Source organism: Apus apus, chromosome 1, assembly GCF_020740795.1.
Source record: "Apus apus isolate bApuApu2 chromosome 1, bApuApu2.pri.cur, whole genome shotgun sequence".
Taxonomy (NCBI): Eukaryota; Metazoa; Chordata; class Aves; order Apodiformes; family Apodidae; genus Apus; species Apus apus.
Window position 1 is genome coordinate 88,221,116 of NC_067282.1, and position 15,297 is coordinate 88,236,412.

Genomic DNA, 15,297 nt, shown 5'->3' on the forward strand with positions numbered 1-15,297 from the left:
AAGGAGGACAACCAAAAATCACTGAGTCTTGTATACATTGTTTTGCAGCTTAAGAAAGGATGAAAAAGTTAATTTGTGTAATCTTGAATTAAAACTGTTTACTTGGCTAAAGGAACTACACTTGAAGTTTAGTCTATGGGGCGTTTTGCATTTTATTTTTTCAAAGAAAAAAATACTTACTGGTTCTTCTGCCTTTCCCCCCCCCCGAGTTGTGCTTAGCTTTTACTTAATATTTTTTTTCATACAGACTTTGGCATTTTAAGATAAGTAATTATTAACAGGTCTCACCAGTCAGTTTTAAGAACTCATTAGTCCATAAGTGATGTATAGTCTTCTATTCAGAGTGATTGAATAGAAGACCAACATTCTAATTTTAAATTAGAACAAAATTGAGATCTGAAGGGAAGAATAATTTATTTGATGTCATGTATTGAATTGAGTTAGTAATAGAAGGGCCCACTTAAGAAATCACTATGGAAAAATGAGAGTGTTAAAACTGTGGAAAAGACTCTGAACAGCAACAGTGAGGCCAATGCTGTTAGGAACTGAGCTAATAAAGAACATTCCGTAATCTGACTATGCATATGCCTGCTTTAACAAAGTAAAACCTGTCAGGTTTTAGCTTACACCCACCTTTTGCCCCATTGCAGAAGGCTATATGTGCATTAAGTGAAAGATAACAGGATGGATTTGTGTAATGAGACTGCTGTCTAGATGTTCTCATTGTATTTGAATCAGTAGGACTGAGAATATATTTTTTAAAACTATCTGTGACTACAAACTGAATGTAAGAAGTGCAGTGATTTAATGACATTTCTCTTTTGGAGAAACTCTGTGGAGGGTAACTTTATCTCCTGTATGTTTTGGCTTCACGAACACTTTGAGACTGGTTTTAGTTCTTTTGTTAGTCATGGAAAGCACTAAATGAATGTTTTACTAGTCTGCCAGAATTTGCCTTCATCGCATAAGGAAGATAAGACACTATTTAGGCTAATCAATTTTACTGCTCTCGAGTGGGGGAGACTTTGATATTTCCCTTAAGTCAGTAGAATATAATTTGTTGATTATTTTGTGAAGTAAAAATACTTCTAGCACCCAAGTGGCTGTAGGTAATATATAGGTATGTAGGTAATAAAGACCCATATATTGGGTCTTTCTCCCACAGAAAGACCAAGTAGAATCTTACCTTTGTTCTCAGTCATTGCCCATTTGATTGATGAACACCTCTTAGTCAAAAGCCTTACGGTTCTATAAACAGGACAGGTCTTGTGTTTCTAATATAAAATCATGGGTCTATTTATATGAAAATTTAAAAAGTGAAAGTTTATGAAAGTTTAAAATTACCTGAGGCTGGTGTAAAGTTCTAGTTTTGAATGGTGTGACCTACCCTGCATTTTCTATGTGGGTTATGTTATCTGCGAGAAGGTGATCAAAATAAAATTAATCAATTAAAAATTCATGCCTACGTTAACATACAAAAATTGTTATCTTATTTCTGTCACAAAGTTCAAGCAGGAGAACCAGAATATTTAGAGCAGCCATCAAGAATTGATATTTCAAAGCACTTAAAAGAAGATTCTGTACAAGCAATCAATAAAGCTTTAGCTGAACAAGAAGATAGAGGTCCAGAAGCTATAATGGATATGGTGAGGATATTTTGAATCTTGAAATATTACTTTTGCTTTTATTCTGCAAGTAGAAATGATATAATGTCTGATAGAAGGGAGGGGAGGGGATGTGGAAACTTTGAACTGAAAACTGGTGTTTCTTCAGGGGCTGTCCAACACTGACATCCATCCAGAAAGTGTGTACTGCAGTAATGGTTGTAGTACAAGAAAAATACTAAGATGGATGTTCTCTATGTGATTAAAGTACTTTTCAAGAGTACAGGATTTTATTCAAATGACAATCGTATTTGTGCCCACCATCTTTTCAAAATGTTAGATGGTTCCATTTGTTTTTGAGGAGTAAGCATTGATGTTCCATGTAAAAGACTTGAAAAAAAATAGTGCTTTAAACATGAAAAGTTTTATCTGAGAAATATAAGTAATATAATTGAGTTCCCTTAAAAGACCTATGGGATTTAATGTAGCCTTCAAAAAACGAGGTTTTTTTCCAACAGTATTCTGTAGCTTAAATGCAAATTCACAATTTGATGAAAACTTTTTTTTTGTGATTCATCAAATACATATATTAAAATGGTTAAGAGAATTTATGTTGGGTGGTTCTGTTTTCACTTCATACAAGCAATACTTAGAGGAAGTTAACTACTTCATCAGTTATTAATTAGACTAATATTTAACAGTTTTTCTTTCAGCAAATATTTTTTGCTTCCCTATAAGCATAAATGACCAATGTAATTGCCAAACGCAGGTGCCTTTAAAGCAGTACATGTATCTGTCTTGGAACTATATCCGTAAGGTTAAAACATAGGAAATGTACAGTATAGCTTCCTTAGGCACCCTAGTAACTGCTAGAGATACGAACAATTTAGACAGGTGCAAAATTTGTAGCATGCTTCCTTAGTTCATGTGTGAACCTTCATTGAACAGTCTAGCCCCAGATATCTTTGGGGCCAACAGGAAAGTCCTCTTAAAGCTTTTGAAAATTGTGTGATGACATGTTGACTCTTACACCTGATGTGTTTTCCATTCCTCTCTCCTGTGGTGTCAGGAGAGCAGAGAAGCACACATTTTCTGCTAAACTGAAATAAAAGCCAACAGGGAAGCCAATCTAACCTTGAGTGAAAAGATGCTCTACCACTAATGCTTTAAGCTACCGCCTGTCTGGTTTTCTTTGAGCTCTTGGAACACAAGAACAGCTTAGGAAGAGCCTGTTTAATATGAGTTACCTCCAACTGAAGGAGTAGCTGTGAAGATACCAAACCCACAATAAAATATGTTGTATGATGCTGTCCCTTGTATAGAGTCTGTGGATATTTGTCCCAGTAGGATGTTGAACAATCTTACAGACTTGTTTCAATGGATCAAGTGTTGTAATTTAGGCTAATGGCCCTTTTCACAGTGATCAGCCTTTGAACTTTACAAGACTGTGATTGAGAAACCACTTGGCGAATATCATGATAGGCTTAATGAGGCAGATGCAGGTTGTCTTGATTCACTGCTTCGTTCTGCAGCAAGGTGGCTGGCTCTTTACAAATAAAACCAAAAAACCCTAAACCATGCAGACTCTTTTATTTAGAAATGAAAGTATTTCAGCTGTTAGAATCTAAAGCAAATTTCTAGCTAATCTGAAGGTAATCTGTTAATGTTTAAAAGCTACTGTCTGTATACACACATTTAACTTGGGCAGAATTGTGCCTCTTTTTTAAGTGTTGTCAGCAAGCTTTTTAATTTTTCTACTTTCATACGCATTCTGACATGCAGGCTTACATTCTTTTCCTCCACTTTTTGTTTGTCCATTTTAAAAGGAAAGCCAACATGCAAACATGGAACTTTAAAAAGAGTTGTAGATTAGTTAACCACATGATCATCTGTGTTCATTTTCTGCCCTTTTGTCCTTTTTTTCTGCCCTCTGATTGCAGTCTTCACTTACTTACATCCTGCACTGTATAGATACAGATACTATGTATGTTTCTGGAATCTTTGTTAAAAAATGAGACTATTGTAATAGTTGCAGAACAAGTAGCATGGTACTCTGTGATTGCTTAGGTTAGGGTCAGGGTTTAAAATCTGAAAATGTTGTAAATTGGCTATTTTACAATGCTAGACCATCGGAGCTTAGATTTGTCTCTGTGGTTGTTTAAAACTTACCTTAACAAGAATTTTGGTGACTACCATAATCTTCCCCCCGTTTTCTGTCTAATTACTCTTCTAGAAGAGTAAACCTGTTGAATGACAAGTATCTTTAAACAATCTTTAAAATGCCCAGATTGCTTGAGGTGTTTTTGATTTTTTTTATTTTTTTTTTTCCCAAGAGCATTGGGAAATGTCAGCCTTTGGCTTGTTGCCATTCCTTAGCATGAATTCACCAGTTACTTTAGATACAGTTAGTAATTTTTTTGTGAAATATATGAGAAGCAGTGGTTCACAGATTTGTCCTTCAACAACTGCCTTCAATTTGTAGTGGATGCTAGAGTTGCAGTACTGGCATAGTGAACTGTAAAGATATAATTAGTGTAGAAAGAGCAAATGAAGTACTGTTAATACTTACAGCTTAATTACAAAATGTACTTTTAAAAAAAATAAGAAACTGTAAGAGAATGTAAGTGATACTTAGATTTTTTTTCAGAACTTCAGCCGTGCACATCATTTTACTTGATCATCCTGTTAGTTTGCGTCTCTCTATAATTTCATCTATTTTCTGATTTATTAATTTTCTTTCTCCACACCCATACTGATAATGGTTTTCTTCTGCAGAGCTCTGGTAATGCCCCAGCTCAACCAGCTCCTAACCAGCGAGTGGTAGAGGTGGCGATTCCTGATGTAGGGACTTTTGTGATTGAGTCAGAGGAGGGGGGTTATGACGATGAGGTACATTTGATTGCAGTTGTGTGCACCATTCCTCCTCGGTGCTTCCTTGTGCTGCCTGATAAGAATTTTTGGCATGTTTGCACATCGTGACACCTAACAGATTTCTGCAAAACTAAATGCTTAGCAATTTGTAACCTTAACAAAGTCTTAATTTTTAATGAAATATGAAAGGAAAGCACTAGCTACTTGAATTGGGCACGCTTTGCATGGTACTGTTTACACTGGAAGTATGTTTGTTTTTTTAGCTGTGGGAGCTGGATGTTTGTGTTAGGTTAGATAACGTTTGAAATGCTGGTGATAGAGTGTAGGCTACTATGTTATTTTAAAAGTGACAGGGTAGTGAGTGATGTTCTTAATGTTTGTGCTTTCTTGTCAGTCCTTTAAAGCTAATGTTCTAATCCAGTCGCGTATATCTTAAGATTAAGATTTCCATACTCCAAGGGTAAAATTATCCATGGAAATACCAGTTTCAGGTTACGGCTGGTAGAGCTGACTCTTCCAGAGGTTATGGAAAAACAAAAATTATTTTCCCAATTCAGACCCAGGGTGATGCGTGTAGCTGGTACTACTTGAGGAACAGATAAGAAGCCTGTGTTCTCCTGAGAGACTTGATTTTCTGTTGCCCTAATTTAGCAGCAGAAAGCAACACTGCCAGGTCATGAAACTCCTGTCTTGACACTGCTTACTCCATGATTGTTTTGGCTGGGGGTAGCATTGGTGCAGCCCATATTCTCAGCTGTTCTTGTTGGGCTGTGGGGAACTTCTGCTTTCCTAGACAAGTGGGTATTTCAGGTTATTCTACCCTGTAATTGTGATCAGTTACAACTAGGATATGGGATGGGGAATAAAATGATTTAATTAACATTGTCACACTAAATCTGGCTTCCCACGGATGTGTACTGTCCACCTTTAAAGACATGAAGATTTAGTCTCACCTAATGACCTGCTTCTCTGTGTCTGTTTTCTTTTTTCACTGTTGTCCCTATGCCATTGCCTCTAGAGGACAATAATTTTTGATTTTTTGTAAAATGTTATTCTTACATTTGGGAAACGCTGCCAGAGAGTTTAGGGTTCTTCGTCTTTTGTTGCTGTGCCAGCTATGTCTTGGGCAGGGATAGAGGGAGTGTTTCTCTCTGCTCGTAGATAACAAAAGGGAAAGGCCTTTCTGAGTAACTTAGATGAATCAAATTGTTTGTATCTAACTGATGTGGATAGCTGTAAGATGTGTCTTTTGTTTGGCTTTGTGTTTGTTAAATGTTTTGGGTTTCATTTTTAAGAATTTGCCTACAGTTCCTTCAGCAACCAATTGCATTTCCAGCAATTATTTTGATGCTGAAATATAAAATACGTATAAAAGTGGGATTTGGTGTTTTTTCTACTTGAAACTTTTTTTTTTTAACCCTTTGGTGGCCCTAAGTAGCATTAGTTCAGTATGCAGTTTCTGATGGATACTAATACTGAACTATGTATGTTCCTTTCCTGGGAAGTTTTGACCATGTAACTTTTAAAATGTATTTGACACAGTTCCTTATTTTTTAGTAAGCTTCCTTTAATCATACATTGTTACAATTTATATAACCACACATGCCATGACTGATTTGCAGAACATGCACACCAGATCTGCAGTGAAATGTGCCATTTCAATGTATGCATGCATTAAGTTGCTTTTTATCTTGCATGAGAATAAAAGCATATTGAATTTGGTCATTAAAATATTAATCATTCAAAACTTCTACCTTAAATCCCTTGTGGCAGGTCATGCTGACCCCGAACATGCAAGGTATTATCATGGCTATAGGTAAAGCCAGGAATGTTTATGACAGGTGTGGGCCAGAAGCAGGGTTCTTTAAGGTACAACTAACATTTTCAACTTTTTCTCCTGTCTTTCCATATTAGATATGCCTTTTCCCTCCACCCTTTGATGCAATGCATATTAAGACTGTTCTAGTGATTATACATACTCTTCTCCATTTAGATATTTCTCCCTTGAAAAACAGACAGTGATTTCCCTGTTGATTCAGCAGTAGACTGCCTTGATATCAGTAGCTTTTATATGCATTTTAACATTCTAATAATAGTAGCCAGTAACGTGAAACCTAGATGTATAATCAATAATAATGTGTTGGGGTTTTTTTCCTGATAGTAACAAAAGCCATGTCTTCACTAGACTGTTTTGGACATAAGTATTTTCACCCAGGGACATAATTTTGTAGTCTTTTGTTGTTTATTTCAAAGAGATGTTCTTGTTTTGTACTCCTTCAAAGCTTTTTTTAGTGAATCTAAATTATTTTAATTCTGTAAATTATTCTTAAATTATTTTAAATTCTGTAACTGCATGGATGTCAATACTATTTATTTGTGCAGTTTTATTACTGGGAATCAGACATTAGGCTTTTTCTGGTTATTACTCTTCACAGTTATTCCAGATATAAAATGCGTTAGTAGTAAATACACAGATTCCTGAGCTTTTTTAGCTTATGATCATTTGAATTTTTGGGGTATTAGGGAGGGATTTACTTTGACATGATGTAAAATCCTCTCAAATGTGATTTGGAGGGAGAGAAGTGTCTTGCTTGTTGTTGAGTAGCAGCCTGTTTTCTTCTTAATTGCTACAGTATAGCTGCACTAGAAGAAATTGTAAAAACCAAAAGGAACAAAAAAAACCCCAAATAAACAAAACCCAAAGGGAAAACCCACCACAAACAGCAAAAAATCCTCCAAGCCCTTGGTAAGGAAATTTGAATCTCATGGCTTTGTTTGTTTGTGTGGGTTTTTTTAATGGGAATTTGGAGAAGTGTTATAACCATAACACTTGTTTGCAGGGCTGTGTCTGTTAACTGTGCCTGCCCTCAGGGAATGGAGAGAAACCTGCCATGAACTCGGTTTAGTGAAACAGGTTTTATTTGGGATTCAGTAGTGGTTTTCAAATTTATTACTTAATGAAAAGATGTCAGTCTTTTTTATTTTTGAAGTTTAAAAAAAAAAAATCCTCATTTGAACAAATCAAATTCTTTACGAGAAAGTTTACACTGAACTGATTTTTATTAATATTTTTTTTTTAAGTATGAAGAGGATTTTGATGATAATGTTTAGTGCCTCAGAGTTACCAAAACAATGCTCAGTTGAAATGTTTGTCAGTCTTTAATTCTGAATCACAGAATGTTAGGGGTTGGAACAGACCTCTGAAGTTCATCTAATCCAACCCCCTGCTAGAGCAGGATCACCTACAGTAGATCACACAGAATCATGTCCAGATGGGTTTTGAATGTCTCCAGAGAGGGAGACTCCACAATCTCTTTGGTCAGACTGTTGCAGTGCTCTGTTGCCCTTACAATAAAGTTTTTCCTTGTGCTTAAATATTTTCACTTCATGGGGGACAGACTTTGTCTTTGAGTGAGAAAATGTTCTGACACTAAATTGTTGGAGAATATAAAAGTTTCCTTACTGATTTTCTTCTTAATCATATTTACGTTACTTATAAGAGGTGGAACATGCTTCATTTCTGAGCAATACATTCGTATGAATGTATGGAGGTGAAGTGGTGCTACTTCGTAATAAAATTCCTATTTTGAAAAGTATCCAATCAAATTTCATGTTGCTCCATAAACTTACTGTAAAAGCTTCTACGATTTTTTTTCATACTGTTATATTCTGGGATTCTTTGTGTGTGTGTTTTTCACAAGATGGATGTTTACAGAAGGTTGTGGGGTTTTTCCTGTGATGTCTTTGTTTTGGGTAAAACCCATTTGATACTGGTAATTGCTGTTGCAAGGGTTTTGTTCCCCCTTTAGATCTCAGTCTTGAGATGTGACTAATCCAAACCCATTAAGATATTTCTTGATCAAGGACCTCTTCCAGTCATCCTTCTTTAAACTGCATAGACTATATAGAACTTGATATAACATTCTCAGTGAAAGAAAGCATGTAATACTTTTTTTCTGCTGCCCCTTTTTTATGCATTTTGTGTGAAGATACAGTAGTTTTTTTCATTGTACACAGAAATTATGAATCTGTCATATACCATTTTATTTTTTTAAAATATGTGTATAAAAATACAGGCTTTGTATTTAATTCTTCCTACTTCTCAGTAATTATCTGAAAAATGTTTAATAGCAGTTGCTTTTTGTTTCTGGCCTACTTTAATTGCATAGTTATCCATGTAGGATTTCTAAGGGTAGAACTTTTTGTGATGTTAGATAACAGAATCTCTATGAGGGGTTTTGATATTTATAATGGGTTCTCTTGAACTTCCTTTTTAATGATAATGCATAAGATTAGTATTTAAAAAGATTGATGCAGAATGTTCTTTTAAAGTCCTCCACGCACTCTGTGTTTAAGCCTGTATGGATAGTATCCTACCCACATGTTTAATCCTGAAACAAAATGGAAGCCCCAATTTCTAATATTTAAACATCAAGAAGTTACCTGGTACTACCAGGTATTTCAGCATAGAGGATTTTGAAATACCAAGCATGGTAGTTTTCTGCCTGCTTTGGAGCTTTATTTTGTACATATGTTGTGTTTAAACTTTGCTAATGTGTGAAGCTACTGTGTTAAGTAATTTGTTTCAAGTAACAATTAGTGTTAGCAAACAATCTGATCACCTCCCTGTGTTGAGAGATAATTTATGGAACATAATAACATTTGTCACCATTTTTCTCATTATTTTTCTTGTTGTTGCTCTTGTTCATGTTGTATAGCTTCAAGGAGTAAAATCTGATGAACGTAACAGATGATGTTCATTAAAATTAATATACTGGCAAAAGTGGAAAATGAAATGCTTCTGATGACCTCTAAAGTCTGTCTAAAATACTTAGTGAGGACTCTACCCTTCTCTATAGGAGATTAATATACTATACCTATTGAAGTATTATTTTATTTAGAAATCCTACCATTTGATTTTTGTTAAAAGACACTTTCTGTTTTCACTTAGAGTTTCCAAATCATACATGTTTATTAAACTTTCTGTATATATATTTTTTTAATTGGTGTATTTACATCTTAACTATGAATTAAAGGTACCTTTTTAACGATATGTTTAAAAGATTCCTTTAAGTAAAGTGTCTGAAATTTTATGCTGCTTTCTGGACTGTAAATGCTTCAAGAGGACTCTCTAAAGATTGGATAAACCTCTCAGGGAGTCGTAGCACAGGATTGGGAGTGCTTTTGAGATAACTGTCTACCTGGGGTTTTGACAGGCTTAGCTGGGGAGAGACAGGAACAACTTCAGTCTTTTTCTGATTTTGCATTTGGTGGGTTTGGTTTGTTTTTTTTAAATGTAGTTCTGACTTTTTTAGAAGGGCAGAGTATGGCATTGTTTAAAAGTAATTCTCTAGGCAAAAGGCCATGAGACATGAATTATCCTCTAAGTGTCTGTGATGTTTTAAGAGCTAAAAGTCAGAAAGAATAACGTATGTTTTTTAAATTATTTAGGCAATTAAATTGGAATACACACGTCTGCTAAAACTAGCACAGGAAGATCCACCGCCTGAATGTGATTACCGCTTGCGTCATGCAATTGTTTACTTCATCCAAAACCAGGCACCAAAGAAGATAATTGAGAGAACATTGCTGGAACAATTTGGAGATCACAATCTTAGCTTTGATGAGAGGTAATAAGATCTGCCCGTTTAGTTTCCTGTGTTCACAAACATTCTTTGATGGCTAGAGACTCCCCTTCATATTCATATAGCACATGTAATAGAGGGAAGGCAAGTATGTGTGTTTGGCTTTATCTTCTAGTTAATAGGTTACAAGTATGTTTTGTAAAAAAATAACTTCTTATGAAGAATCTCTATAAAGAGAGTAAACAAGACATTGAGTTGCTGTCATTATGAAATAAGGAGAAATAGTATCACTTACAACTTTGCACATAGATTTCTGTACCTTATTTCAAACATTGTGTAAGGCTGCATAGTTTGCTTTCTCCACTGCCCTGGAAGTCAGTAGTAGACAGCAAAACCTTGCTGGCCATATGAGTAACTTCCTTGAATGCAAGACAATGTCTGTTTTCTGCTCCAAGTTCCCTATATTTACTTAGTTAAATAAATAAATCACTTGAAAGGTACAGAGCGTTAGGCTGGTTTCTGCATAGTGAATAATCCTCTGATGTTACTTTTGCAAAGAAAATACTGAGGCGTTTCAAGCCATCTGAACTTTGAATTAAAAATAAAGACTGCAATGTGGCAGTTTAGCAATAAAAACCCCAAGTAATGCTTAAAAGCTCAGGCTTCCATAGCATGTATGTGTAAAGTATGCCCTCTCTGCTGATTAAACCATGCGTAATGAAAAACACATTTTCTGCAGTGTTTTTTGTACTCTTTTGCATAAGGCTATAGCTTGTGCCCTTTGAGGTTGTTGTCTGTATTGATAATATCCTTTGCAAATTTCCAGTAATCTTCTGTGATTTCTTGTTGCATTTCATAAGGTGCCGTAACATAATGAAGGTTGCTCAAGCTAAACTTGAAATGATAAAGCCAGATGAAGTAAATATGGAGGAATATGAGGTCAGTATTTTTTGAACTTTAAATTAAACTGTAACATGAAGTAGTTACTGGTAAGCTGAATTTATCTTCATAAATTTATCCTTGTCTTACACTAAGAAGTTAGAACTACTTATTGAAAGACAATTTATTTGTAGGAATGCTGCTCTGACCAGGTGTTCTAAAGCTGGTGTTTACACATCTGTAGTTCCAGTAACTTGAGCCATAAATAACTGTCAAGTTTGAGTCTGTCCTAACTCCTTAATGTGTCTCAGCATCAGTAATAGTGTTTCATATTTTAGCACCATAGGAGCCAACTGACTTTCTCTAGTCACAAACAGCTGGAGTGAAGGAAGAAGTGGTCTAAGCCATTTTGCACATCTTGAGAACTGGGTCAGAGGCACAGTCACATCTGTACTTCTTCTCTAACTGTCTCTGCAGCCATTCCCATTTTCGTATGAGCACCAGATTCTTTTGTTTGCCAAGCCCCATACATAATCAGTTTATGCATTTAATTTTTTCTCCTGCACTATTTAGAAAAAACTTGAACAAATCTCAGACATTAAGTAATTGTGGCTAAAAATAATTCATCTCATATTTAGAGCGAAGTCTGTAGCTGATCTTACAACGTCACTTTCAACTCTGCATAATACTGTTCATTAAGGCCTCTTAACAGGGGATATTTATGTCCTAGGCAGATTCTAGTGCACCTTTAACCTCAGTGTTATGCTCGTAGATCCAAATAGCTTGTTGAGAAGGATTATGGGAGTAATCTTCCCTTCAACAAGCCACATTAAAAAATATTTACTTTTAATTTCTCATCATCACGTTTGGGACCTCCAGTAGACACATACTGCATTAGTGTGCTGTTTCTGGCCTGTGAGGGGAAAGGCCTCATAGTATTTTTCTGCATGTTTTAGACCGTGCAGGGCTCAGTATCTTACCATTTTATGAATGGCATGACACAGGTAGAATAAACAATTCTGGACTTAGAAGACTCTCCACTCTCTCACTCTTAAAGCTATTTCCCTGCAGATACATGCCACTTTTTTAGCTCCCGAGGCAGATAGTTGGTGGCTTCTCCAAAGATTGTGTCAGTATTTGTCTGGTGTAGCGAGTTGACATTTCACGGACCCTTTATTGTGCTCTTTGTGTTGAATCTCTAAGTGGCTATGTATAATGATAATGCTGTTAACTATTTTATCTTTAATAAGCAAGTGCAAGTGGGCTACTAACCATGTGCAGTAAAAGTACATTTTCACTTGGAGGATTTAACTGTAAAGTGTACTAGTAGTCACATCAAATAAATGGCAACGCAGTAAGATAAATGTTTTGCTTCAGTATAAATATCTCCACAGTCTGAAATGCATTGGGTTTTTTTTGTCATTTCCCATGTAATGTGTTTAGGCTTTTTTCTATTTCAGTCTTATATTAAAAGTTAAGCTTATTATTTAGTGTATGGAAAGCATTCTAACAATTTTTGAGGAAATAGCTGAGTGTAATGTAGGAAAGAAAACAGGTTATTAGGTTTTTAACTCTTTTTGAGAATAAGAGAATCTCCTATAATTCTGACTGTGTTCCCCCAAAGATGCTTTCTGTTTTTTTCAAATGGTAGTACATTGTGTAAAAATAATCTCATTTAGAAATATTTTCAATATTTAATAATTTTATTTTTATTGAGGGAGGGGGGGAATGCAGGTGGACTTTTCTCATGTTCAAGCTTACTAGGAGTCGTTAGCACTTACTGTAATTTCAGCACTAAATGGAAAAAAAAAAAACATATTTCATGTTTGTGGATGAAATTATATATATACTCTCTCTTATATGCAGAGATGGCATCAAGAGTATAGAAATTTCAGGGAAACAACCATGTTTCTCATGGTAGGACTGGAGTTTTTCCAAAAAAAGAGGTAAGTGGCAGACCAGTTTGAAGGCAAAATGTAATATTGATAAGTAAAGCTGTTCTTAAAATTAAGAATTGTTAAATTTGTTCTTAATTTTTTTTAAAGCATATATTCAGTCCATTGATATCTTCAGTCTTGACTTCTACCTCAAGGTTTCCCTCACCTTCCTATTCTTAATCTCCATTTATTCTTTCCATATCAAACCACATTCTTTTTTCAGAGCACCCTCAATGTGTGCACACATTCCTCCAACTGTCCTAATCTAAGTCCTCTGGATATCCCTTAGATATAAAAGTCTTTCCCCTCTGGCATCACCTGCACATACAGTTACCTGCTTTCATCAGCAATCACAAGTAGTTAGTCCCTGTCCTATCCATCTTTTTGTTGGGTCTTCCCACAGAAGCAATTTTGCCTTCTGCATTTGTCAGAGCCAAAATTCCACCTATGATGGGTTTTAAGGATCAGGAAAAAAGAATATGTTTGAGGAAAACAGTCATGTGTAACTATCTTAGTTGCAGCTGATTCTTCTTAGCTCCACGAGGCAATGGTGATTCATTCCCTTCTCTGTTCCATCCAAGTCAGGCATTATGGCTGTATGAAATTGGTGACATTTATGTATGTAATGCACTACAGCTAAACCCCTCTGATTTACTATGTACAAGGATGGTTATTACAGTATAAATGCCTCAAAGCAGTCTGCAGAATGCTTTAAAAGAGAATTGTTCAAAACTTCACCTTCCTTACTGTGCCTTGCCAAAGCAGCAAAATGAGTAGCTGGAAAATACAGTGGCTGATATATGTTGTGTGAAAATTGAGCTATCAGATGTTACAAATTTTTGACTGTGAAAAACAATTCTCCAGTCAATCACTGATTTTTCCTGTAAAACACCATAGGTAGGGAGTTTATACTGGGAATCAAACTTAATTTTTCGTGTGTACATTGTGGAGTAAATTGCTTCATATTTATTTTTCTTGTCTTCTATGGTCCCAAACAATAAAGGTTCCAAACAAAACAGGAAAATAGATTGGAAAAGACACTGCCTTGCCTTTGTGACAAACTACATCTTTGTATAATGGCTAAAACAATGAGCTTATAGTCCTCTTTTGTCTTCTCGTGGCTCGTGTGTAATAAATAGTGCATTCATTAATAGTCTTAATTGCAATACAGTTCTTTGTCAGTCTTGAACAGTTTATGTACAAAGGTTGGTCGGAAGATTGCCTGGCTTATTTGAAAAATAAACACTCTGGTATTGCTTGATCCTTTATGGAGGCAAAAATGTCATGGACATCGGTGTGGTATATAAGAACCCTTCTTGTTGCCCCCAGACTTCATGCATGCTCTAAGCTTGGAGGCAGGAACAGATGATCTTCAAGTTCCTTGGCACAGGGACTCCAGGATGGCACCTTCAACTGCAAAATACCAGTGTTTCCAGTAACTCATTTCTTACCAAAATATATTTTGATTATGCCAGAGGAGGGAGGGAAGCAAAGGTTTCTGCTCTGTGCTGAACAGCATGTGAAATAGTTTTCTATTATTTACATTCCAAAGTTAGGGTGAGACATTTGTTACCAAACATACTTGCAGTTTAGGAAACTAGCCTATAGTGATCAGTCTTAGACTCTGATATTGGTCAGAAATAAAAATATGGTATTACCAAGTTCATCTAACTTCCAAACAAGTGTAACCTTCATTTCCTTTGGCAAGAAATGCAGTTTCAGAAATGCTTCAAGAGGTGTTTATTTCTAAGACAGTAAGACTAGGGTTAAGCATGCTCAGAAGATGGGCAAAATTGAACTGCTCTTAAAGGCATCTGTTGCATTTATGCACCCAGGTTTCAGCTGCAGGTTCCCAGAGAACTGAGATATTTACTAAGAAACATATTTTGTACATTCTAGAGGGCAATGCTACCACTCTTATGCTGAAAATGAGACAAAGTTGATGAACTCTCCAATTCCCATATTAAGACTTAAATCATAAAAATGTACCATGAAAAATACTTAATGACAACACAGACTTTCATAATGGAAGTATGACCATCATCAGCAGGACTGTTTTGAGGCTTTTTTCCAGAAACCTATCTCCCTGAGACAAACAACTTTTTGTAGCTTAGTAACAGTATTTGGTACCTAGCAGCACTCAATCTCTGGATGAAGCCGAAAATTGGCCTTTACCCAGGTAGTCTCTGATTTCCTTAAATCCTTGTGCTTTGTTGAACAAATACAAAACCAGTATTAAATAAGTCTTTTGGTGTATCCTTTTTTCCTCTGAGTAGCTTACTTTTATAGGTCTTGGTGCTGGAGTGAAAGTCAGTACTGAAAATCACCTTATGCTAAGCACTGGGAAGTTATGATGCTTTCAGTGTTTACTAATGATCCCTTATGGTGGTTGACAAGAGCCTCTTTTCACTGCAGGTGGAG

At 35.7% G+C, this 15,297-nt stretch overlaps 1 protein-coding gene across 2 annotated transcripts in view; it reads left to right on the forward strand.

Annotated features, from left to right (window-relative positions):
- Nucleotides 1–15,297, forward strand: part of USP25 (ubiquitin specific peptidase 25) — a 97,903-nt gene that overhangs the window by 78,303 nt on the left and 4,303 nt on the right. Inside the window, exons 18-23 of one of the 2 annotated variants that reach the window (XM_051610257.1) lie at nucleotides 1,507–1,646; nucleotides 4,380–4,493; nucleotides 6,249–6,344; nucleotides 9,927–10,105; nucleotides 10,921–10,999; nucleotides 12,806–12,885. In XM_051610257.1, coding sequence (XP_051466217.1) covers nucleotides 1,507–1,646; nucleotides 4,380–4,493; nucleotides 6,249–6,344; nucleotides 9,927–10,105; nucleotides 10,921–10,999; nucleotides 12,806–12,885 — 688 coding nt within the window. The remainder of the gene's footprint in view (nucleotides 1–1,506; nucleotides 1,647–4,379; nucleotides 4,494–6,248; nucleotides 6,345–9,926; nucleotides 10,106–10,920; nucleotides 11,000–12,805; nucleotides 12,886–15,297) is intronic. The other variant, XM_051610261.1, reaches the window with a different exon arrangement.